At 42.3% G+C, this 27,072-nt stretch overlaps 1 protein-coding gene across 3 annotated transcripts in view; it reads left to right on the top strand.

Moving 5' to 3' along the window:
* XKR4 (XK related 4) overlaps positions 1 to 27,072 on the top strand; it is a 441,254-nt gene that overhangs the window by 250,101 nt on the left and 164,081 nt on the right. For all 3 annotated transcript variants that reach the window (XR_004672896.3, XR_004672897.3, XM_034966105.4), the window contains exon 2: positions 5,156 to 5,355. Coding sequence is in view for 1 of the 3 variants with exons in the window: in XM_034966105.4 (XP_034821996.1) it covers positions 5,156 to 5,355 (200 nt within the window). In the remaining 2 variants the exon portion in view is untranslated. The remainder of the gene's footprint in view (positions 1 to 5,155; positions 5,356 to 27,072) is intronic.

A 27,072-nucleotide genomic window follows, 5' to 3' on the forward strand; every position in this document is an offset into this window, starting at 1 on the left:
CAATGTATGTCACAGACAGGTCACACTAGAAGCAATGGGAAGAATCCACTAGCGTTTTCAAAGTCAATCAATAAATAGTAAGAACGAGCATTTACTGAATGCTTTCTATCTATTAATACCAAGCTCTGTGCTGAGTCCTTCACTTTTATTACATTTAATTCTCAGGTCAACCTATGTGATTGGTACTGTGATTTTCCCCCTTTAAAGATGGACATATTAAGGCAGAGAGATTTTAAGCCCAAAGTCATACCATTAGTAGATTAAAGAACCAAAATAGAAACCCAAAGAATCTGACTTTAGTAAAGGGAGAGGAAAAGAAATATATTAAAGAGATAAAAGCTCCAGAATATAGTTACCAGATGTAAGTAGTAAAGGCCTAAAATGCCCCCTAGATTTAGCTTGGACAACTTAATGGATGGAAGTGTCTCCCCAGTATAGCAAATGGGACAAATTTAGAAAGAAGTCTAACAAGGTGTTTTGAATATGTTTGCTTTTATATGATTGCGGGAAATCTGGAAAGTAGATGGGGACACGTGTTTGAATCTCAGGTGAGGGTTGGAGTTTGAGATACAGACTTGGAAATCACTAAACAGGGGAGGAGAAGTCATGGAGTGAACAAGATCAAACACTGATAGAAAAGTGTTAGGGTTGAATTGTGTCCTCCCTTACAGATACTGAAGTCCTAACCTCATACCTGTGAATGTGACTTTATTTTGGAAATAGAATAAGATCTTTGTCATGATCAAGTGAAGATGAGATCACTGGGGTGACTCCTAATCAGTATGACTGTGTAGTTATATAAAGAAGAAATTTAGACACAGAAACAGACACACACACAGGGAGAATGCCCTGTGAAGAAGACAGAAATTGGGATGATGCCTCTACAAGTTGAGGAATGCCAAAGATTGCCAGCAAACCACCAGAAACTACTGAAGGGCGGCATGCAACAGATGCTTCCTTACAGACTTCAGGAGGAATGAACTCTGATGACACCCTGATTTCAGACTTCCAGTCTTCAGAACCGTGAGATAATAAATTTCTGTGATTTAAACCACAGTCTGTCACACTTTGTTAAAGCAGCTCTAGGAAACTAATACAAACAGGTTGCATATGCATGGAGTATTCAAGGATGATTGGTGATGATCGAATGGAGACTATTTATTCATAAATGTGCCTGGCAGTCAGAGAATCAGGAAAGGCTATTCCAGGGCTATTCCAAGCATAAGCATGTGAACAGCCATGGAGGTAGAAGAAAGGAAACACCAGCAGTTTGCACTGAGCTCATCACAAGCTGCAGCCGTGGAGCGGTGGGAGAAAGAGATCTGCCCATGAAAGTCCCTGTAAAGTGCACGATAGCAAGCTTCACCTTAGAGTTCATACAGAGCAGCCAAAAGTTCAAGGGAATGATTAAAGCCATTTTGTGTTTTAAAATGGTATGTTCTGCAAATATGGTGACAATAGCAACATCATTCTTTAGTCTACCAAAATTATCGAATTAAAATAGGCGGAGCAACTAGGTTGACAAAACTGAAGAATTGTGGATGATAAAACAGTGTTGAGATACCCCCATAATTACCTAGAGACAAATTAGTGACAACATGTAAGAGCCAATGTGATATCAAAACCATGCAGGAGAAAGCAGAGGGAAGACCTTGAGAACTAGATACTCCCTGAGAAGTGCCCTGAACCAAGCTCAGAGTAGGAGGGGAGACATGGAGGGAGGGTGTTCTCAATGATCCAATGCAGGGGTGAGTCCAAGGAGGCCACAGTGCAACCAAATCTGATGCTACTGGAGCGGGCTGGGTCCTTTAATCCCATTAACTAAGAAACTGAAGGCCTTTCCCAAACAAGGCTCCATACTGAGGAGAATCTGCTGGGAATAGATTCCAAACTGAGTAGGACAGGGACAACCGCAAAAGATGAGAGAGAATGTCCAAATAAAAGGGGGGAGGAGCAGAGGCAGCTGATAGCAGAAAGTAACAAGTGATTCTGTTTACCACTTCATGAGAACACCAGAAGAGTGTGTTACAGCTGTAAAACAAGCTCAGCTATCCTGGCCCACTCATCCCTCCTAAAAGTATAGGAAACTAAATTAACTTTTAAAACTTAGCAACAAGAAAATTATCAATTATTACAATGAAAAGAAAGTAAGAAAACTGATGTTTCTATAGACAATGAAACAAACAAAAAAAACACACATGCACAAAATGGATAAAAATCATAAGCAAATACTTCTAAATGACCTGAAAGAAAATTTTAAAATTGTAAAAGCTATGAAGAACAATATAAATCAGAATTAGAAAAATTCATAAAAGAAATAAGTAGAAAAAAGTAATATTTGACACAAAGGATGATGGATAGGACTCATCAGTATAGAATTTTTTTTTTTTTTGAGATGGAGTTTCATTCTTGTTGCCCAGGCTGGAGCGCAATGATGTGATCTCGGCTCACTGCAACCTCTGCCTCCTAGGTTCAAGTGATTCTCCTGTCTCAGCCTCCCAAGTAGCTGGGATTATAGGCATGTGCCACCACACCCAGCTAATTTTTGTATTTTTAGTAGAGAGGGGGGTTTCATCATATTGGTCAGGCTGGTCTTGAACTCCTGACCTCAGGTGGTCCGCCCACCTCAGCCTCCCAAAGTGCTGGGATTACAGGTGTAAGCCACCATGACCAGCCTAGAATTTTATATTAAAAAAAAAAAGCAGGACAGACATGAAAACTCAACTGGAAGGGATATGGCACTATACACACACCATAGTGAGAAGATGAATAGAAGATGGAGAGGAGGAAAAATCAAGAAGAAGTTTGAGATTAGAAGGATTCAAGAGAAACTGTTAGACACAGAATAAAGCAGATATAGCATATATAATCAATAGGAGGCATCCAAGAAGAAAGACAAAGCAATGGATTAGAAAAAATACTGAATGCTATCATTCAAGAAAAATTAAAACTACACATGGAAACCTGAAGCTATATAATGAAGATACATATCACATTCTTCAGAAAATGGATGCAGAACAGCCGATATCAAGGTACATTCTAATAAAACCATAGATCTCTAAAAAGAAACAAAATATGCTTCGGACTTCAAAGCAAAAAGATCAAGTAGCTTATAAGAGAATGAATGTCAGATTTCTATCAGACTTTTCCATAAGAACACTAGGCTAGTAAACAACGAAGTGACAGATTTAAAGGGCTCAAATAAATAAATTGCAGATCTTGGACCTTGCATGGAATATGCATGAATTCTATATCCATCCAACCTAAGCTTTCGGTGAAAAGCTTGCCTGGATTTTCTGCACCTGCACTTCCTTGCTGTATCTCTGCTATCCTTCGCTCTTGGCATCTGAGAATCTTTGCACTAGGTAAATGCAGTTCATTCACAGACTCTAAAAGTAGGTACCAATCTCCAACTAAAACTGTGAAACTTTTGGGTCTGTGTAACCAAAAGAACCTATACTCACCCAAGGCAAGATTGAGAACTACATACTGTTATAAATATGCAAGAGCTCGGGAAATATTATCCCTATGTACCTTTCTTGAGGGATCTACCAGACAGCAAGCTCCAGACAACCAAATACTGCAGAGACATTGGCAAGAGAGCTGAAGAAGTATTCTAACAAGTAAGTAAAGAAGGATGATGGACTCTGAATATCACCATTTTGCAACCTTGATTGCAATATCATCAGTATATGGTAAGATCATAAAATAGAACAACTAATTCTGATGTGCTTCCTGATGAAAGTACACAACATCACCTGCCAAAAACAGTCGAACTTGAAGCTGATCAAAATTCTAACACTAATTACCCATTTGCAGAAAACACAAAGGATAGATATGTTAACCACACCATGCAAATACAATCATTAAAATCAAGACGAAGAAAATATGCAAGAAATTTAAAAGGACATGGAAGGATAATCCATGTTGTAAAAAAGACTTGAGATACGTATCAAATAATCATCTTATGTGAATCCTGTTTGGACTGCATTTCAAACAAACTTAAAAAATTGTGATAATCAGGAAAATATGAACATTGAGTATTTGATACTGTTAAGAAATTACTGTCTTTATTTGTAAATGTGATCACAATATTGGTTTTAAAATTATTTTAAATAAAATACTTATAGATGAAATAATGTGATGCCCAGGGTTTGCTTTAAAATAATTTGGTGACAGGACGTAAGTGGAGGTACAAATAAAAAAGATTGGCAATATGTTGATAACTCCAGTTGACCCTTGAACAATACAAGTTTGAACTGTGCAGGTCTACTTACAGGCAGATTTTATTCCACCTCTACCACCCCTGAGACAGCAAAACCAACCCCTCCTCTTCCTCCTCAGCCTATTCAATGTAAAGATGATGACGATGAAGACATTTATGATCCACTTCAACTTAATGGATAGTTAATATATTTTCTTTTCCTTATGATTTTAATATTTTCTTTTCTCTTTATTGTAGGAATACAGTATATAATACATATAGAAAATATGTGTTGATAGACTGTTTATGTTATCAGTAAGGCTTCCAATCAACTATAGGCTATTAGTGAAGTGGAGAGTCAAAAATTATATGTAGATTTTCAACTACATTGATATCCCAACCCTCATTGTTCAAGGATCAACTGTACGTACACTGGGTGGAAGGGTATAGTGGATGCATTACTTTATTTTTTTCTCCTTTTGTATATGTTGGGAATTTGCAATAATAAAAAGTGGTTTTTTAAGGCATAAGAAGGTTTATATGCACATACATTTTGGTATTTCAGGCTTTCATTCTGTCCTAGGAGAAATCCCCTCATGAACACCGTTGAGCACATAAAGAAACTGACAAAAAAGAATGTATGTAGATCTTTAAAGTAGCAAACCCATTCTCCACCTGAATTTCCACCACATTCCACCTCACGCTTCTTCATATTGCAATTGAGCAGAAGGTCTTTATGAGGACTAAAATTGCAGTGACTTCTCAAAGTGAGCATTTACAAATATGGGTACTCTTAAGCAGTTAACTTTGGACTTTAACTCATAAGCCCCCGAGGTAATTGTTTCTTGTGCTTGCTTGCATATGGTGGCTTGCAGAAAAGAACAACCCTGGAGTTTGAATTATAAACTATCATCACTCATCTCTTTCTTATTCTCCATGTTTTCTTTCTAGATATTTCCACACAATATACTTAGGTATTCGAAGCCGACAGAGTGGGGAGAATGACAGATGGAGGTTTTACTGGAAAATGGTATATGAGTATGCGGATGTGAGCATGCTGCATTTGCTAGCCACCTTTCTGGAAAGTGCTCCACAGCTGGTCCTGCAGCTCTGCATTATCGTACAGACTCATAGCTTACAGGCCCTCCAAGGTAAGGGCTTGCAATTTGGTTTCTGAATTTGGGGAAAGATTGACTGGCTACTTTTGTCACAATCTGAGGAAATGTCCTAATGCCCTTTGTTGACACAGGCCTGTGATGTGTCTGCTGTTTTACATGTGTTTCGTGAATGATGCATGATGTTTTCCTACCATTGCTTCTCATGACTGATTAATTGAAAGACAGTGCATTTTTGCTCTCCAGCTGTCCTCTTAGTAGGAAAAAAAAAAATCTTTATGATTTTACACTTGGTCGATGTGGGGATAGAGTCAGTCAACTGAGGCTTTCTGGTTTTTATAATGGTATAATTTCCAAAAGTTGCAAAGAAAGCAGTAACTCTCTCTCTCTCTCTCTAATATACATATGTGTGTATGCATGTGTGTGTGTATATATATATGGTATTAGAGTAATTCCTACTATTTCCTTTTGATGTTGAGAGAGAGAGAGAGAGAGAGACAATGAGAAAAAGGAGATTAAAAGGAAATGGTAGAGATTACCCTAATATTTAAAGAAAGAAGGTCATAAAGGAAAAAAATGTTGTGAATGTTTATTAATATTTATATACTATGAAGTTTTATAAAATGGATATTATTATCAGATTAATATCTTTGTGCTTTCTCATATTTGATGATCTCATCAGTAGGACTATTCCAGTTACAGCAGAGCTGCCAGGCATTTCCTTAAAGCCTGCTGCTCAAATCCTTTCTAGAATAAGGCAGCAAGAAGATTAGACAGACTGGTGGGTAAACAGGTGAATACATGGGCACATGGATGATGGATAAGAGGGCATTTTCTAAGGAAAGCATTTCCTATTAATTTGTCAATCCTGTAACTAAATAGATGCTGTTACACAGTTAACGTATTGTAAGGTGCTCGTTTTGTTTGGATCTCAGCAGGGCCTCTGTGCACCCCTCTGGGCACATGCTGCTCCCTTGTGCTGGGTCATGCTCCAATTTGGGTTTTGTTCTGGTTGGTCTGGGGAATCTCCTCACTGTCCTTATAACTTTTTATGGCATGGAGCATGCTAGTTTAAGCTGAGTGCTTTAATTTGGGGGACAGAATCAGGGTGCATGTTACCTGTATAGGAAAAGGAAGAGAAAATGTGTATTGGTAGCTGGTGACCCATTTATTCATAGATTCCTGGCCCAACCCTAGTTTCACACTAGAATAGCTTTGGTCCAAGAAGTTTGAGAATAAGGTCAAAGAGATCCACAATGTATGTTTCTCAATTGCTAGACAGCAAATTGGAAGAAGAGGAAAGTGGAGTCTTTGCACAGAAAAAGAGAAAAGCACGGAGAAGGCAGAAGGCCGTGTGAATTAGTTGTGGATGACTGTTTTTCGTTGCGTCTGGTGGTTGAAGACCATGAGCTGGGCATGCAGAGGCCTGGGCTCTGGCTGTCTCACTACCTCACTATAAAACCTCGCACAGCCACTTAATCTCTTTGGGCCCCAGGTTGCTCAAATGTAAAGGTCACAAGTTAAACTGGATGATTTCCAAACTTCCTGACAGCTCTATTCTATCTTTGAATCAATGAATTCCCAATAGGCATATAATGCCAGGTATATGTTTTAGGAAATGATCTGTAAACCAGAATACAAATGAAATTGAAAGGCAACATCAAACTAAATCTCTGTCAGGAATTTAGTGCTCATCTCCAGAACAACTTGGGAACTCCTTAGTACAATTATACAATTGGGAACTCTCTAGAGGGAGAAAATCCGGGAGCACACGTGGAGGGTTGCAAGTCACCTTCTGGTGGCCCGAGGTCACTGAGTATCTCTACTAGTTTTCTAAAAGATTTGGAAAATTATGGAGAGATTTTTCTTCCAAAGATGATGGAGATAGAGAAGGGAAGGTGAGAGAGGGATCTGAGAAAATGAGGTCACATTTTCAGTTTAAGGACGATACATAAAATTGTACAGAAAAAAAAAATGAGGAAAATGCAATCCTTAGTCTTCATCAGATTATTTATCCTAAACATAGGAACCAAGAGTTGAGTTGCGTTTTTTGAGTCTTTGGCTCTTTCCTCACATCTAGTGTCCCCAGCTAACCGATTAAGCTTGACACATATACGTCAGGTGTACTGCAGGCATTGAATGCCAGACCTCGTCCTTAGCCAAGGCAAGCCTTGCTGTCAAGTTTCAGAATGGCGTAGGGAAACTAGGTTCTGTTTCACTCCAAAGGTGGCCAAAAGACAGGTTGATCCAAATATCACTAAGAATCAATGCAAGTCATTGAGTCAAGAGGAGGAATAAGCCCACTATGTTGATCTTATTGCTACTGATTTTTTAACAAGGCAGGTGGGTAGACGGTTGTGTTACAAAACAAAGAGTGAAAATATCTGACAGTGAAAAACAACGACAAACCCTCCAGCCAACGAAGACCAGCCCAGGCAACACTCTGTGATTCCTTTTGCATTTTGAAGAGAAACCTGAAACCTGTCTTCAGAGGGACAGCTTCTAAATACCCCTCTGCTGATAGATGATCCCACTTACAAACAAACCAGCTGATAAATTAAATTGATGTGAGTTCTAAGAACAGAGCTGTTCCCCTTTAGGAAAAGAAAAATAAATGTGATAACCTAGTTTGACATGTATTTTCATACATCTTCAATGGTTAAAAAAAAATTATTGGGATTTACATGTGAAAACACAGCCCTCTGCTATGAATGTAAATAATCAATAGGCATGAAATCTGTAAAGCATTTGCAGATAGCTGTGAATCAAAATATCTAAAACATTCTTATTTAGCAGGGAGAGAATGGTCACTCTGTATGTGACTGTCTAAAATTACCATTTTTTAGGATAGAAAGAAAATTGATCTTTAAACCCAATTTCAACCATCCACCACTCTCTGCAGTGTTTTTAAAAAATAAGAAAAATCAGACAAGAAATATGACATTTTATAACTGTTATTAGGTATTGTATTCTCTTCGTGGAAGCTGGGTAGCCCTAGAACACTGTCAGCTGCTTCTCCTTCCTTATGTAGTCACTCAGTCAGAGGAGCCTCCTCATGCTGGAGGCTGACAGGCCCAGGGAGAACTGTTGGAGCATAATTGTTTCTCCATTTGCACTGGCCCAAGAGGCACAGTTTGGCATCTGTTCAGAGAGCAGGAATCAGGGCAAAGCTGAGTCTCAAACCTGAATATGCAGCTCTTCACGCTCCATAGTCACATTGGACATATTACAAGGCAGCAGCTACTCTCCACGGGATCTGGGATGTCCCAGAGCCAGCTCCCCCTGGAGTATAAGATACACACCAGGAGGCCAGACAGCATGCACGGCTGTACCTGCACAGGTAGTGCTCACTGTACTTCCAGAGAGTTTCCAGTTTACATGTCATTATGGTTTTCCAATCCCAATCCTTTATCCTCACTAGGAGAGAGGCGGAGAGGGGAGAGGGACGTTGAGAGGGGGAGAGGAGGGCAGGCAGGAAGGAAAGTGGGATGGGGAGAAGGAGGGAGGGAGACCCCACTCGACCACGGAGATGGACCATGGCATTTCTGTTAGTGTCCACGTGGAGGGTGCTGCTCTCTACCTGTTTAGTGAGGGTGCCAAAGATGCTGAGGAAGATGTGGTCCGAGGCCTGTCAGTTGTATCTTCCAGCAAAATCTCACTCATTCATTTCACCTCATTTCTACTGTGCTACCCTGGCCGGACCACATGCACTCCCACCCAGACCCCTGTGGATAGCCCACAGCTTCATCCTCACCCGTGCCCTCTTCCTTCCCTTCTCCTTGGAGCGGTCCTAGAGCCGCTTAGACTCTAATCTAAACTACTTCAGTGTTCTCCTTGGCACTCATTAAAATTAAACAAGATTCCTGAGCAAGTTCCAAGGCCTTTGTGTCACAGCCTTCTCCTCGTTAGTCACTGCTCTGCAACCACGCTGCGCTCCTCGCTGTTCTGAAAATGTTCCCATTTCTCTCCCACCTCCAGGCCTTTGCACCTGCTATTAACCTCTCCAGAATATTCTCGTCCCCTCACACTTAGCCTGTCTAGTTCTTACTCGTCCTGCAGAATTCAGTTTAACCTCCTCAGAGTATCCGGTCCTAACTGCTCGTTCACATTTTTATTTCCACATTAGTATTTCCTCAAGGTGTCCAGAACTTCAGCCCCTGATCTCAGGCAATTTTCTTATCGTTGTTAAGCCTCAATTTGCCCATGAATACTGAGGGATAATAATAGTGCTAATTCATAGGATTGTAGAGATTAAATGAGAGAGTACACACAAAGGATTCGGCAGACCCTTGGCCCATTGCATAGGGCTTCTTAGGCTTGATCTTGCAGAAATCTACCAGGGAATCTTATGGAAAAGCAAATTCTCACTGAGTAGGTCTCACGTGGGGCCTGAGTTTTAGAACAGGGAAATAACAGGTGGAGAATTTGAGGCATGTGAAAACGGGAAAAACAGTTCAAATTTGAGCTCATGAACCCTGAATTAAGGGGTGTGTGTTAGAAAGGAAGTGCAAGAAACATCATGAAGAGAGAATGGTCAGGTCTTTTGACAGACAGAGCATGGACCAAAAGAGACCGAAGCTTGAGTCCATTTGACTGAGAGAGAACCTGGTGACAATAAAATCAAGCAGGTCAGCAGGAGCAGCCACTTAGGGGGAGAGCATTTTAGACATTTTAAGCCTGAAATGGTGGAGGACAATCAAGTTAAAAAGCCTTGAGACTGAAAAAACAAAGACAGCTTAAGATAAGTCACCCAGAATTTCAGACCTCCGTGTCTGTCTAAATGACGCCAACAAAGGTAGAAGGTTCATGGTCAGAGTTACCCCATCTGGACTTTTGAATGACCCCAAGAACCTGTAAAATGAGCAGTCAGTTTTAGTTTTGTGATTGTCATATTATGAATAGTTTATTTTGGTTGCACAGACCCAGCCTCCCATGATAGGCAGAGAAAATACCAGTTCATGTACAGACAACTGTCCACAGCCTTCCTCAGCAATACAGTGTTGCTGTATCAGAGCTCCCTGGGGTCAAAGGCTGTGCTCCCCAGAGCAGCCCAGAACACCATGTAGAATCACGGCACATCGCGGATGCTCTCAATGAGGGTGTATAAACCACAGCCCAGGCTGAGTACAGCACAGTCACCTGTCTGCACAGAGGAAACATTGTGCGGAAATAATGCTTCCTTGTAGAGGAACTATCTAAGTAAAACAAACAAACAAATATCTGGCCTTCACTAGATGAATTGTTTGAGTACCAATCCACCAACCTAAATGTTCCACTTTTTCCAGAAGGCTTTAGTTCTTTGTTTCCCATTGCTACCTTATCACTAATGGAAAATCTCATCCTACACCCTAAGTGTATTTAGCTGGGGTGTGCTGAGTGAGTTACCAGCAAATGCTGTCCCACAGGCCATGTGCCCAGGAAAGCTTTACTGAACAAAAACAAAAAACACCAACTTCTCATTCCTTCATATTCTAGAAGAATATGAAAAAAACTCCTTTTGCCAACAGTTTATCCTGAGTACTTTGTGAAAGGAAAAGGGAAACAGGGAGCTGGAAGGTGTTTCTAATTATTCCTCTCCTGTCTTGCATCCTATGAGGCTCCACAGGAAGTCAGAAGTAAAGTTGGCCTCAAATATCCGGCAAACACTGTTACCTGCTAACTAGGGTAACCAAGAAATACCCGAATTGTGAAAAACACCTCATTTGTCCTCTCCTGTTGAGCACTCTTGAGACCTAACACTGGCTTGCAACTTGCCCCACCTCATTGCGAAGCAGGTGGAAACAGGTCCCAGCCTGTCTCCAGCCGCATTTAAATGACCTGGGTTAGAGAAAATCCCAGTCACCCCTGTGCCCAAGGCCTTCCTCCTTTGCCCTGTACCACTGTCTTCTAATGTGCTTGCCCCTACCTCTGGATTCTGCAGAGGGGGAAGAGTGCAGGCGAGAGTGCCAGTCTGTGAGGGGTCTAGGCTCCAAGTCCCTCTGGATCTGCCTATTCTGCAGTTGCTATTATCGTAGTTAATTAACACATTTATTGAAAGCTTGTTTGTGCATGATGGTGTGTGAAGCTCTGTGCAACATTTGTACTAAAGAAGTTCACTTTTTACTAAAAGTTTATAATGTGACGCTATAAACAACACGACAGAACATATTTAGAAACACCCATTTATCTGGGTGCATTCCAGACTGAGTGGTGCCATTTTGTAGAAGGATCAATAATTTGGTTTAATTAGTTAGGTTAATTAGTTTAAAATGAGAGGGGGGCTTACAGCACTTCCAGCTCACCTGCTCCGGGAAGGGGCCAGGCAGCCTCTGCCTGAGCAGCCATGTGTCCATTGTCAGACGGTTCTGATGGACTGAATCACACAGTTCCGATCGAACAGTTCTGACGTCCTTGATGGTACTGGAAGGAGCAGGAAGGCAGCATCAAGGACATCTGGTCCCCTCCTCTATCTGACGCGCGAGTCTTTGCTCAAATCCAACTTTGCCCAGCACATTCCACCCCCGGGCCCACCGCCTCAGCTGGAAGGATGCTCATCATCGCGAGACTCCTACGGGATGAGTCCTCCTCTCCAGCTCTGCTCAGGCCACGCCCTGCTCCTTCTGTAGCGTGTTCTCCCCGATGCCCCTCAGGACATTGAATATTCATGCCAAGCAGGTTGCTTTTAGTCCCCAGGCAGAGTTGTCTGAAGTTGAGCTATGTACTCTGCCAGAGTTAAGCTGGGTGTCTGAAACTGTTTTTCTCAATGTCCTTCTTATTGTTCGTTTGGTTGGTTGGGTTTTTGTTTTGTTTTGTTTTGTTGGTTTTTTTTGTTTGTTTGTTTTCTGAGACAGAGTCTTGCTCTGTTGCTTAGGCTGGAATGCAGTGGTGCGATCTTGGCTCACTGCAACCTCTGCCTCCCGAATTCAAGCAATTCTCCTGCCTCAGCCTCCTTAGTAGCTGGAATTACAGGCCCCCGCCACCACGCCCGACTAATTTTGTATTTTTAGTAGAGATGGGATTTCTCCATGTTGACCAGGCTGGTCTCCTGACCTCTGGTAATCTGCCCACCTCGGCCACCCAAAGTGCTGGGATTACAGGCGTGAGCCACCACACCCGACCAACGTCTTTTTATTGTAAACTTAGGTTTGCATTACATAATTTAGTTAGGTTAATTAGTTTAATTTAGTTGAATTAGTATTATTAATAGATAAACTGATGAAATACAGTGTGAAAGAGAGTTGTTTCTATGAAATTTATGTTGACAGCTTTTGAAAACTTGGGTAGGACCAGGGCAAAGTGGTGTGTTTAATCCAGTTGCATCACAGCCTCAGGACCCCTGGGAGGACCTTTTGGCTGCCCTGGGATGTGGAGCATGAGGCTGCAGCCGGCTCCACTCTTCTGCAGCCTGCTGTGCGCGCTGGCTGCCGCTGGCCCTTCACGCACGACGTTCACTAGGGTGGCTCGCACAGTCTTCCAGTGGGTCCAAACCACTGAGCTTCGTTGTTGTATGGCAGGTCATTAGCTGCTGGATTTTGCTTTTTGTGATGATGTATCAAGTAGCATACCACCCCAGACTAGGAAAGTAGAACATGTTAGATATTTTTAAAGAAGGGGGCCGGACGCGGTGACTCACGCCTGTAATCCCAGCACTTTGGGAGGCCAAGGCGGGCGGATCACCTGAGGTTAGGAGTTCGAGACCACCCTGACCAACATGGAGAAACCCCGGCTCTACTAAAATTACAAAAAAATTAGCCGGGCATGGTGGCGCATGCCTGTAATCCCAGCTACTTGGGAGGCTGAGGCAGGAGAATCGCTTGAACCCGGGAGGCGGAGGTTGCGGTGGGCCGAGATCACACCATTGCACTCCAGCCTGGGCAACAAGAGTGAAACTTCGTCTCAAAAAAAAAAAAAAAAAAAAAAAGGATTTAGATCGAGGAATGGGCGGCACAGGTGCTGGGAGGGTGAGAGGATGAAAAGTGATGCTCATGAAATCAGGAGATTCGTAACTGAAGGAAGAAGCTCTTATCTGTAGGGCTAGAGGAGTGAAGGAAGAGGGCTCAGACCTCTAGGGAAGGGTACTGCCTGAAGAGTGCTGGGTGACAGAAGGGGTGCAACCTCGCAGCTGCGGGGACAGCCATGGAGCCAGCCAGGCAGCGAGGGAGTGGGGCGCACCTGGAACATTCCGGCTGTGGAGGGCACAGGCCGGCTGCTGCTGCCTCCCCTGGGCTGGGACGAGGCTGGGGCCAGGAATGCCAAAAGCAGCGGCTGGCTGGAGACAGGCGCTGTGGAGGCCCAGTGATAATAGGATGCTGATCTGCAGAGGAAACCAGAAAGTCTCTTCTCCTCTCCTCCTACCTTCCAACCTCCCACCAGTGCCACCTATTGGCAGAACCCACCGGGCAGCCGGCCAGTCAGAGAGTCCAGAAAAGGGTCTGCAGAGTCCCCCCTTTCGGGTGGAGGGAGCTGGCACACACTTCCCATTCTGTTTTGTGACTTGCGTCTGCTCCCAGCTGAGAAACTTCATAACGAAGCTTGTTAAAGCTATTTCTGAGTAACAGTTGGAGGTGAAGGCCTGAAAGGCTATGGTATGAGACAAAAGCAGGCGCTCTAGATCATGGAGGTTGTGTCATGAAAACGCCCAGGCAGCCGAGTCTGGCAACGGACATATCTTTCCTTAAATGTGTGACCACAGACCTCACGTGGCCACTCAACCTTGTCCAGCAAGCCTACCTTATGTCCCCCTTGAAATTCCGTTTCCTGCTCCAAAATGAACTGCTTCCTACTTTCTCTGGTGGCCTCATATTCCAACGGTCTGACTCCAGTATTCTTAACCTGATTTCAGTAAGAAAATAGAGGCAATAAAACAAGAGCTATTTTATTTCCTCACCCATATGTCCTGCCTTTCCTCTGAGAATATGCTGGCTCCCAGCTAAAGTCCCTCTCTTCTACCCTGGAGTCCACTGCCACCTGCTCAAGCACCCTGTTCTTGGAATTACCCTCTCTCTCCCTATTCTGCATTATCAGTTTTTGCTCACTCCTGCATCACTGCCATCATCACACAAACAAACATGCTGTAATCAAGAAAAAATGAACCCACTCCACCACCCACTACCACATTACTTTCTTGCTCTTCACAAACTGCTTGAAAAATTCATCTTATCCTCTGTCTCCTCTTCCTCACTTCCTATCCTCTGTTTTTGTTTCCTAATTTTTAAACATTGTTTTCAAGTGTAACGTATATACAGAAAAGTACACAGTTGTGAGAAACTACTCCCGAGGTCAAAGGAAGAGCGTTTTCAGCATCACAGAAGCCCTGCTCTTACCCCCTCCTTACCTGTGTGCCCACCGTTCTACATGTGATCACTATTTGAAAAAATTAGTTTTGCAAGTTTTTGACCTTTATATAAATAGAAACATACATTATTGTGTGTGTGTGTATGTGTGTGTGTTTCTGGATTCTTTCATTCAGTGTTGTGCTTGTGAGATATGATTCCACGTAACTGTAACCCATTCATTTCATTGCTCTACAATAATTTATTGTAAGAATAAATCTCTGTCCATTTTGTGGTTGTTGATGTACACTGGTTTGTTTTCAGCTTAGGAGTATTATGGTTAATGTTACTATTGAATATTTTTAATGTGTCTTTAATACATGTGCACACCTATTACTTCTGGGTTCATACCTAAGAGTGAAATTGCTGAGTCATGGGGTACAGACAGACACTGAATGTGAGTAGATGATGCCAAAGAGTTTTCCAAAGTGCTGGTACCAATTTATATTCCTACCAGCAGTGTGTGTCTTGAGATTGCTCCAAATCCACTCCAAAACGTGGCATTGTGAGTCCTCTGAATTTTACCCATGGGTTAGTATCTCAACGTGACTTTAATTTGCATCTCCTGATAATAATCAAACTGAAAAGTATCTTTCATTCTTCTTTTTCCTCACCCCCTGATCCAGTCCATCAGCAAGTCCTGTGTGCTCCACCTCCAAAACACATCCCAAATCCGACCACCCTTTGCCGCCTCCGCTGATAACACTCTCTCCAAACACCAGCTCAGTTACCCTTCTCCAGTGAACTGGTACCCCCTTTCACCTTTTCCCACAGCCTACTTGCCACACAGCAGCCATAGCGATGCGTTTTGTTTTGTTTTTGTTTTTGTTTTTTGTTTTTTTGAGACAGAGTCTCACTTTGTCACCCAGGCTGGAGTGCAGTGGCACGATCTCGGCTCACTGCAACCTCTGCCTCCCGGGTTCAAGCGATTCCCGTGCCTCAGCCTCCCAAGTAGCTGAGACTACAGGCACACGCCACCACACCCAGCTAATTTTTGTATTTTTAGTAAAGACGGTGTTTCACCATGTTGGCCAGGCTGGTCTTGAACTCCCGACCTCAGGTGATCCACCCGCCTCCCAAAGTGCTGGGATTACAGGTGTGAGCCATGGTGCCTGGCCCACAGTGATCTTTCTATCACTTCACTGCTCTCGTTAAAACTCCCTGGGGACTTCTTGCTGCAATTAAATGAAGTACAAACTGGTGACAGGCATGTGACAAGGCCCCTGCTGTGGAGCCTCCAAGTCTCCCCACTCTCCCACTGGCTCGTGTGAGTCCTGCAGCTCTGGCTGGCCGTCCTCTGTCTCTGAGACAGGCCCTGGCTGCTGCCCCATCAAGGACCCTGCATTTGCTGGACCATTGCCCTTTCACTCTCCCAGGTCTTCACATAGCTCATCCCTTTCCAATCAGGATGGGGCTCCAACATCACTCCTAAAACACACAGCTCTCCCCTTTCCCACAGATGCCCCCATCTACTTACTCTGTGTGATTTTCTCTTTGGACTTTTGAAATTCTATTCATCCATATGTTTTATTATTATTCTCATCACCTTTACTAGAGTGTGAGCACCATGAAGCAAGAAGTATAGGAAAAGGCCTATAACATGGAAGGCACTCAAAAGTCCTCTGACTGAAGAATGCTGACAGATTTTTACCATCTTCAGAAGCTACTTCAGTTTGTATTGGCTTTTCAGTTGGACTAGCCAATACAGACTGCTCACAAGTTCCTGTGGAATGTCACAGTGTTATTTTACATAAAGGAAAGGACACAATATAAGTTCCCCTCCTCCAAATGCTGTATTTGTAAAACTTTTACATATTTGGAATTTTTAAAATATTTACTTTTATTCCCTATTACACATATTATTAAAGATAAAATAGAAAACCCAAGTATGCATGAAGGAGAAAGTATAAATCACCTTCCTGCCACTCAGCAATGAAAATCTTGGCTGGTTATGGTGGCTCACACCTATAATCCTAGCACTTTGGGAGTCCAAGGCAGGAGGATTGCTTGAGGCCAGGAGTTTGAGACCAGCCTGAGCAACACAGCAAGACCCCATCTCTACAAAAGAGAAAAGAAATTAGCCAGGTGTGGTGGTGCATTCATGTAGTCCCAGTTACTTGAGAGGCTAAGGTGGGAGGATCCCTTGAGGCTGCAGTGAGCTGAGAGCATGCCACTGCACTCCAGCCTAGGGCACAAGCATGATGCTGAGAAAGGAAAGGGAAGGGAAGGGGAGGGGAGGGGAGGGGAGGGAAGGGAAGGGAAGGGAAGGGAAAGGAGGAAGGGGAGGGAAAGGGAGGGGAGGGGAGGACAGAGAGAGAGAAAGAAAAGAAAAGAAAGAAAAGGGAAGGAGAGAGGGAAGGAAGGTGAAAGAGAGAGAGAAAGAAAGGGAAGAAAGGGAGGGAGGGAGGGAGGCAGGGAGGGAAAGAGAATAAAAATCTTGCCCCTAAGAAATAATTAAGAATTATATTTTGTTGCTTATCTGTGTAAACTTATTTAATGTTTTAATATATATTACATTAAAATAGAATCAATATTGGATACCAGTTTGTGTCCTTTTTAAATAATATATCACAAACATATATTCATAATAATATATATAGTTCTTCATTTTTAATGACCACATAACATACCAATATATGGATTATCCTTTTCTTTTTGAGTAATTTTCTATTTCTGAAACCATAAGTTATTATATATATTTGCTATAATAAATAATGCTATGATAAACACATTAAGAACTAAATCTTAGCTGGCTTCAGTGGCACACGTCTGCAGTCCCAGCTACTCAGGAGGCTGAGGCAGGAGGATTACTTGAGCCAAAGAGTTCAAGGCTACAGTGAGCTATGATTGTACCACTGTACTCCAGTCTGGGTGAAAGAGCGAGACCCCCATCTGTAGGAAAAACAACAACAACAACAACAACAACACTAAATCTTTGCAGCAAGCCTTAATTATTTCTTAAAAATAAATAGCTAAAAGTGGAACTGCTGGGTTCAAAGGCAAGCAGGCTTTCAAAGTTTTTTTTTTTGTTTTTTTTTTGTTTTTTTTTTTTTGAGACGGAGTCTCGCTCTGTCGCCCAGGCTGGAGTGCAGTGGCGCGATCTCGGCTCACTGCAAGCTCCGCCTCCCGGGTTCACGCCATTCTCCTGCCTCAGCCTCCCGAGTAGCTGGGACTACAGGCGCCCGCTACCACGCCCGGCTAATTTTTTGTATTTTTAGTAGAGACGGGGTTTCACCGTGTTAGCCAGGATGGTCTCGATCTCCTGACCTCGTGATCCGCCCACCTCGGCCTCCCAACAAAGTTTTTTATTATATAATGTCAAATTGGTCATTTTGATGACTATGAAGAGCTCTGTAACATCTCAAGTTTCTGACACAAATGCTCAGGAAGTCAGTGAGGTCAATAAAGGTGACAAAGGCTGAGAATGGGGCAAATCCGTTGAGATTTAGGAAAGAGCTCTTAATAGTGCCCCATCTGAATGTAAAGGGCATAATTCTCAGAAGTGTTCTAATTTCTATCCTTGTTACTTTATTGTATCCACCTTCATAATAAGCTTTATTAAATCTATTAAGTAGCAGTAGTTCATTAGTAATGAAACAAAATTGTAAGAGCAGCTTCATCTTCATCAGAGACTTGATTTGAACCAAAATTATAAGGAGAGTAGACATAAGCTCCTCAAAACACTTCACAAAAGTCTGACCAATGAGAAGTTGTGAAGAGCCAAACTTATAAAAATTAGGAGCAGCAGCCCCTACATCGGAGAGTTGTGATTTTTTTCTTTGTCTTTCTAAATATATTACATTTATCCAATAGCACTTAGTGCTAAGCCCTTAGGGTATAAAAGAAAGATGACAGCTCCTCCCTGCCAGGTGCTGGAAAATTCCGTCGAGATGCAAAAACAAGCGTGGCAGCATGATGGGGGCAGCACTCCAGGGCACTCGCACATTCCTTCCCAACACAGTGGAACCACCATACTCAGCACAGAGCAGGCGATCCTGGGTGTTTGTTGAATAGAAGCAAGAATGGACGCCTGGTATGTGACAAAGCCCTATGCTAGGCAAGACAGATACAAAGACACAGCCCCTGCTCTCCAAAATTTCAGTCTAATGGAAAAGAGAGACCAAAACATTATTAGAAGTCAATGTGCTGTGTCCTAGTGGTGGTCACTTTGAGGTCCTTTGGTGACACAGAGCAATCTCGTATGCAAAATGGTACAAGGGAAGTAGCAATGCCATGCTATTGATGTTTGAAGGAGGAGGACATCAGGGAGTGTGGTATCAGGAAAGTTTTTGTGAAAATAGTGGCTTTGAGCTGGGCCACAAATTATGCCCAATACTTTGTCAGGAAAAATGATATTCTGTAAGGAAAAGATAGCAATGTGAACAAAACCAGACTGGGGATGCCATATGTGCCTGTGTCTGTGCAGCAATGCTGGTGGTCAGTCTCCACAAAGCCATGGAATTGCTGATGTTATTGGCAGCATGTAATTAGATTTATTCCCAACACTTGAAAGAGGTGTTTGGTATCAGAGTAAATCCCTGCATATATACTTTTAAAGTACCACAACGTATTTTCCTGTATTTCTGACTTTTGAGTCTGTCTTTGCATTGTTCAATACTTGGGATACTTGGGAATATCAGTAAATAGATCAACAAAATAGTAAACCACTAGTCTGCTTAATCAATACATTTATGGAGTTCAATTTTAAAGACTCATCACCAACAACTTCATAAGGAAAGAATCACAAAACTCACTGGTGTGTTGGCCATATGGCTCCACTTTATTTAAAAGTATTGGCAGAATAAATGATGGTTGTCGTGGAGGTAATGATATTATTGATCTCTTTATTTCACATTCAGTAGTCTCTTGAGTCATGGTACCACCCCAAGTTATACTTAGAAGAACAGAAAGAAGTTTCTTCTACTTATCATTGATTCAAGTGCTTGAAATCAGCTCTATGGTATATCAACCCCCAGCACAGCTGTGAATAGCTTTGAAGTTGAATCATTTTGAACATAATATGAAATAAGAGGCCTGACTATTTTTAGGTTCTACTTAATTATCTCCAATAATCAAGCACAAATCTTGGTATTTTTCCACTCAGTATTTCTCCTCTCTCCTGCCTCTCCTTCCCTCTGAGGTGTGGTGAGCACACAGACATGTTCAGGCACAGGGAGAGGAGCGGGGTCATGGATGTGGTGGACAGTGTAATTAGTCACGTGCTATGGCTATGGGAAGAGGAGAGCTGGAGGAAATATCTAGAGCAGTCAGTTCAATCCTGTTTGGAACAAAGAAGCATCAATAAGGAGCTGTCTGCAAGGAATGGTGCCCCAAACACTGGCTGCTTGTTGGCCTTTCCTGTGGTGTCTTCATTTGCCAACCTCTAACCTCCCCAAATTTCAGTAATGTGTTAGCACTTCACACCTTAGAGGAAACAGAAGCCCACATTTATCTCCCATTCACCTGACCTTTAGCCAGTGTGGGAACTTAGAGCTGACGTTTGCTTTGACTGAATATCAACACACTGTAATTATTATTTCTAAACACTAAAAATAACCATGTGAATGGTAATCAGAATGCTTGCTGAGCAAGGACAAAAGGAAAGACGGGTAAGGTCAGCTTAATAAAAAAATTCAAAAGTGGTTTACTATGGTACTTTCCCAAATAGCTTTTTTTTTTTTCTAGAAAGCCACAGACAGTTATAGGATCAGGATTTTGTGACCCAATTTGGATTGAGTCGGTGGGTGGGTAAGGGAAGCTCCCACAACCTCTTAAATAGTTTTCACATCATGATGTGTATATTCTAGGGTATAAATATATTTTGCATTTATTCAGCAGATTGCTATTAGACTGATTTTAAAAGTATTCCTCAGAGAGGTAAGCTAATATTTTCTTGATGACTCAGCAGAACTTAAAAACCAGGATCACTTCCTATTGAGGGATTTTAAAACAGCTTTTTCCCCCCAGGGTACTGCTCATACACAGGAGGGTATATGTGTGGAACAGAGACAGCCCTGCAAACTGTCAGAGCAGATGCAAGGGGGTTGGGAAGGAGAAGCTGATTCAATTGGTATGTAAACGTTTGTTAGGATAAAATCACATGGAGATTCACTCTTCAAAGCTCACAATGAGCCCTGATTGCAGAAGGACAGGGCCTGCTGAGCTCTGCCTGGCTAAGGTTTTGTCAGCACTTTCATTGTGATCTTAAATTTCCACAGCTCATAACTCAGCTGTGGAAAAAGTCTCAGAGACTACAAGACTAACAAGACTCGAAAACTACAAAAACTTTTGGGGTTCTTTTTAGAAGGAGACTCACCCTGTCATCTAGTCGGCAGTACAGTGGGGCGATCTTGGCTCATGCACCCGCCGCCTCCGGGGTTCAAGGGATTCTCCTGCCTCAGGCTCCTGAGTAGCTGGGATTACAGGCATGCACCACCACACCCAGCTAATGTTTGTATTTTTAGTAGAGATGGGGTTTCACCATGTTGGCCAGGCTGGTCTCAAACTCCTGACCTCAAGTGATCTACCCGCCTTGGCCTCCCAAAGTACTAGGATTACAGGCATGAACCACCGCACCTGGCCAACACTCCAAAAATATTTTAAACATCCATAGTATTACCGGTTCAAATGCTTGGGCAATTTGATGGGGCATGAACTTCCCTACACTAGGGTTGAAAAGTGGGAGTTTCCAGCATAGAGCCTTCAATGAAGGGGCACCTCCAGATATTTGTTATCTAAAACATTGAGTTAAAATTCATATTTTAAAAAATCTAAAATATATCCTCTATGATGCCAATGGAAAACAGGTATTTTTAACAAAGACTTTTGGAATAAATGGTAGAATAAGTAATTGCAAAACACTTTGTCACATCTTTTTAAAGAAATCAACACAGAAAAGCTGTTACAAAAACTATGTGAAGTAAGTTTTTTTTTTTTTTTTAATGTTTTGTGAACACAGGAGATCTCTCTTTCAAATTCACTTTGGCCAGGAAGTTTGATAGCAAAGGGAGTGAGTATTGAACCTTTCGGAATGAGTGCAGTGATTTCAAGTGTACAAATGCTTGGAGGGGAGATCAGATAAGAGCAGGTCAGGAAGTCGGAGAAGTGCGAGGTCTCTTACTCAGGCCAAGTGTGGTAGCACAGCCAAACCAGGAACAGGAGGGAATGATGTGAACTTGATCCTGAAACCCAAGGGTCCTGAAAAATCACTCCTTGTTCTCATCCAGCTACACACCTCCCAAAGACAGGCTGCAGTGTCTTCATCAAGACCTGAAGGAAATCTTCATTATTTAGTGTATATTACAAAATATAATAATGTATCACATTATTACGATAAACATGTAGTGGGCGCCTATCCATGGCAGGCGCTGACTTGGATACTAGAAAGTGATCATGACTAACACCATTCACCCTTGAAGGGCTTACAGCCTCATAAGGGGGAGCAGCATATGAATAAGTGCTTAAGTGGTCCTGGGTAGGCCCAGAGGTCAGTGGACACCCAAAGAGAGAAGTGACCAGTTCCACCTGGAGAGAGTGAGAGAGGACTTGCACACACTGTACCTCAAGCTGAGTTGATAGTTGAAGCAGGGAAAAATAGAAGAGACAACCTAGGGAGAGCTCATTGGAGAAGGCCAAGCGCAGAACTCGTAAAGTGAACCACCATTTAAGGGCCATAGTGGAGAAAGAGCCAGAGAAGAAAATAAGAGAGAGGTGGGTGTATTGGAATCATGTCTATTCCTTAACAGTCCTGCAACAGGAAGAGCATGGGGATGGGGAGTTTCCAAAGAAATGCCCTTGAGGGACCTGTGGAGATGAGAGCTGAAAAGAGCCTGATGGGTCTGACAATTCAGAGACCACAGGGGCACACAGCAGAACACATCAGTGCGAAGTTTAGGAAAGAAATGAAGAATGCAAATTAGAGGAGAAGGCATCGTGGTAGCAAGGGTAGAATTTCTAGACTATAAAGGAAAGAATAAAACTAGTGAAGTGGCCCAGAGCACACGTTTTAGGACAGAGACATAAACCGAATGTGGACTGTGGTGATGGAGCTGTGAAAAGCTGGTCATGGGAGATGCAGCAGGAGCACTTTTCCTGCCTCTTCCAGCAGTTTGCAGTAACAAGGGTGATGCCCCCAGCAACCAGCAATGGGTGGAGCTGCAACCAAGGCCTGTGCTCCAAGTTCCATCCCACCGGGAAAGGACCTCAGTGTGGAGGAATTCCACTGCCAATGATCTTTGATGTCTTCACACAGCGTGTGGCCTTGAGTGTGTGACTTCACGACACTGAGCCTTGGCTTTTCTGATTGGAAAATAATTTTAAAGATCTAAATTGCAGTGTTGTGTTAGAACAGAATAAAATAAACAATGTAAAGCACCTAAGCCATCTGACAATGGAGCGTGCACCACCTGCCCATGTCCTCCTCTGACCTCCTCCTTGCCTGCCTCCAATGGATAAGGGGAAGAGCGCCCTCACCCTCTGTCTAAATTTATCAGAAAAGAGTTCCCTCATTCACCTTCTGTTTCTCTCCTAAATGGATGTGGACCAATTTAAACTCGTTTCACCTAACCTTGAGGTGAAATGTTACCTCGTCCTCCCCAAGGTCTTGGTCTGGGCTGAGCTCCTCGCCCTCTAGAGCCAGAGTTGACTGCACCTGCTGGCTCCTGTCCTCTCACCCAGGCTGCCCCCAAGGCCTGAAACCTCACGAATCTTCCGGCAAGCAGCACTTAGACTTTGCTCTGTCCACTCACCTATATTTTTAGCACAGAATAGTTTTAGCCTTGACATTTTTGAAAATAATATTTATGAGGAAATAAGATACATTTTCTTCTTTTTTTTTTTTTTTTAAATATATTTTTTAAGTTCCAGGGTACACGTGCAGGATGTGCAGGTTTGTTACACAGGTAGCAATGTGTGCCATGGTGGTTTGCTGCACCTGTCAACCCATCACCTAGGTATTAAGCCCCTCATGCGTTAGCTCTTTTCCCTGATGCGATCCCCCACACCCTCCCCTAACAGGCCCCAGTGTGTGTTGTTCCCTGCCATGTGTCCACATGTTCTCATTGTTCAGCTCCCACTTATAAGTGAGAACATGTGGTGTTTGGTTTTCTGTTCCTATATTAGTTTGTTGAGAATAATGGCTTCCAGCTTCATCCATGACCCTACAAAGGACGCAATCTCATTCCTTTTTATGGCTGCATAGTATTCCATGGTGTGTATGTACCACATTTTCTCTAACCGTTCTATCATTAATGGGCATTTGGGTTGATTCCATGTCTTTGCTGTTGTGAATAGTCCTGCAGTGAACATACATGTGCATGTATCTTTGCAATATAATGATTTATATTCCTTTGGGTATATACCTAGTAATGGGATTGCTGGGTAAAATGGTATTTCTGGTTCTAGGTCTTTGAGGAATCACCACACTGTCTTCCACATGGTTGAACTAATTTACATTCCCACCAACAACGTAAAAGCATTCCTATTTCTCTGCAACCTCACCAGTATCTGCTATTTCTTGACTTTTTAATCATCATCATTCTGATTGGCATGAGATAGTATCTCATTGTGGTATTGATTTGCATTTCTCTAATGATCAGTGATGTTGAGCCTTTTTTTAAGTTTGTTGGCCACATGTATGTCTTTTTTTGAGAAGTGTCTGTTCATGTTCTTTGCCCACTTTTTAATGGGGTTGTTTGTTTTTTTCTTGTAAATTTGCTTAAGTTCTTTGTAGATTCTGGATATTAGACTTTTTCAGATGGATAGACATCAACTTCAATCCATTAAATGTGAAAACTAATCTTTTTTCTCACAAGCTCATCTGTATCATATGTGTGGAGATATTTCCTACAGTTCTGGGAAAGTATAGGATTCCTAAAACTGGTGGCCATATTTTAATGATGTTAGAGGCAGTCTGGGCTGAGTGCATAGCATTAATTCTAATAAATGAGTCATCAAAAGTCATTATATTTCTTTCTATTTTCTCATCTCTCACCCTCTCTCTCTCTCTCTCTCTGTCTCTCTGTCTCTACCTCTCTCTCCATACCCTTCTCCATACACACACACACACACTCACACACACACACACACACACACACAGAGAGAGAGAGAGAGAGACGGACCCACAAATATACCTCGTGTAACAGGCACAGACTTTCTCAAGCTGTAACACAATATTTGCGAGTTATAATGCCTGATGACAATGGCACTTGTGCCCGCCACCACCACCACCTGGAGAATGAAAAGTCTGCAGGTTGCCTCCTCCAGTGAGTTTTGAGGCTCTCAATGGAAACTTGAGTCAAAAAACCCTTGCTGGAAATCTTGTCTCCACCACTTAGTAACTTTCACCTGTGATGCACTCCTCTACTTCTCTGCATCTGCTTCCTTATCAAAGGAGTGGGGATAGTAACCCGTACCTCATAGGCAGGCACCTGGGAGAATTTGCTGAGACAATGTGAAGGGCGGATGCTCTGTCTCGTACCTGATATTGGCAGGTACCCAAGAAGTATCTTTTCCTCTTTGTCACATAGGGAATATTCAGCTCTGATGTGTTAGTACAGATTTCAAAGGAACAGACCATTTACAATCCACAGTATCTACCTTACAGCCACGGCAGTGCTAGCAAATAAACTTAGAAAATGAGTGAGGAATACATCACTGCTTTTTCCCTTAAGGAGCAACAGAAGAAAGAGGAAAGGAGGGAAACAGGGGAGAGAGAAAGGGAGGAAGGAAGAAGGAAAGGAAAGGAGAGAAGGAAGAAGGAAAAAACCTGAACAACCTGAAATAGGAAAAGTCAGAGAAAAACCCCAGAACACCGTGAGGTGGTTTTGCCTGCATGTCGTGAGGCTGCCTTGATGTTCCCTCCCTTGCCACTTTTAAGGACATCTATAGGCTGTGCCTGCGCCTTGTGAATACAGGAGAAAATATGAACAGTAATCTGATATAATCAGACCCCAGAAAGGCATGTCTGGAAACACTAATTAGATTTTCTTCAACCTTGTTTAATTTAGTGAGTTCTAGGAGAAGATCACACCTCTCCTAACACTTATAAAGAGAATTTGTGGGGAAGATTGTGTGCAAGTAATACCTATTCGATGCTTGAGGCAACCTGTTGCCATAGTACCAATCAGATGCTGTCTTCATCGGGGGAATAGAAATTAAAAGTAACAGGGCTTGAGTACAAATGTTTTTGTTTGTCCCCATGAACAGTGTGAATGTTGGGAAAAGGAAATCTGGTCTTGTTGTTATTTTCTGGTTTTGAAACAAGACTACATTAACATGTGTAGAATATGAAATAATACAATGAATTTAGAGAAACAAAGAATCCCCAAAGAAGTGCATTATTCTTATAAATTTACACTATCAAAGGATGTGGAAATGCCAAAAAAGCAAGTTCTTAATGGTCAGAGTCAGCAGTGTCATCTCAGAGCCAAAGAGAGCTGTCAGTGGCTAATAATGTGCAAATGCAAGATTGGTCTGAATGCTAACTGGCTATTTTTATTGCCTTAGAATTCTGATCTTATATTAAGAGCTATAAAATATCCATTGTGCTTTGGGGAACATCTGTGCATCTGGGTCTCATAATAAAAGAAATATTGAAAATCAAGAGAGGTAGCTTGCTATGGAGAAAAACAAGAGTACGATTAACATGAAATTCAGGAAAGTGGTTGCCTGTGGGAATGAGGCGGAAGGAGGAAGAAGTTTCATAGACATTGGTAATATTTAATTTCTTAAGTGGAAGGGCATTTTATTCTGTTCAAAACTGCACATAGAAATTGCCTATACTCACAATAAAAACTTACTTAAAAAGGTGGAGAGAGAGACAGAAATGGAGAATGGGAAGTCAATGGACAGAAGGCAGTGGATTCAAGCCCTGACTCTATGATTCTCTAGCTAAGGGAATGAGCGCATGTCTTACCTTGGCAGAGACTCAGTTTTCTCATCATCTAATATTTTAACAAAAATATTAAATGGTCCCAACACCCCCTTCTAGCTTGAACACTAGCCAACTCTATGTATATCACATGGAATACAATATTGCCAAATGAATCATGTTGGGGAAATACTGTCTTTTCTTCATGTAAAAACAAAAACTCCCACAGTCACCATCCAGTCATCCATAACAGCTTACTAGCTGTGTGTGAGTTACTCTCTTATTCCAAGTGAACCCTCATGAGTAACCCTGCTGTTCTTTGAGCAGAATTTTGGAGCTTCTTTTTAGAAGCAAGATATCATGAAGTCAGTGATAGGGCTTACAGTCTGGGGGTCAGATATCCTGCTGGTGGCCGGGAAGAAGACTCCACACTCTTCTCTCTGTCAGCTCATCACGTCAGCTCCTCTGAATGCAAAATATCAACATAATGCACTCAAGAGGCATGTCATTATTTCTTGCTCATCAATTGTGCATTAAATGCTGTCAGGTGCTTCATAGTCCATCCCCCAATAC

Source organism: Pan paniscus, chromosome 7 (assembly GCF_029289425.2).
Source record: "Pan paniscus chromosome 7, NHGRI_mPanPan1-v2.0_pri, whole genome shotgun sequence".
Classification (NCBI taxonomy): Eukaryota; Metazoa; Chordata; class Mammalia; order Primates; family Hominidae; genus Pan; species Pan paniscus.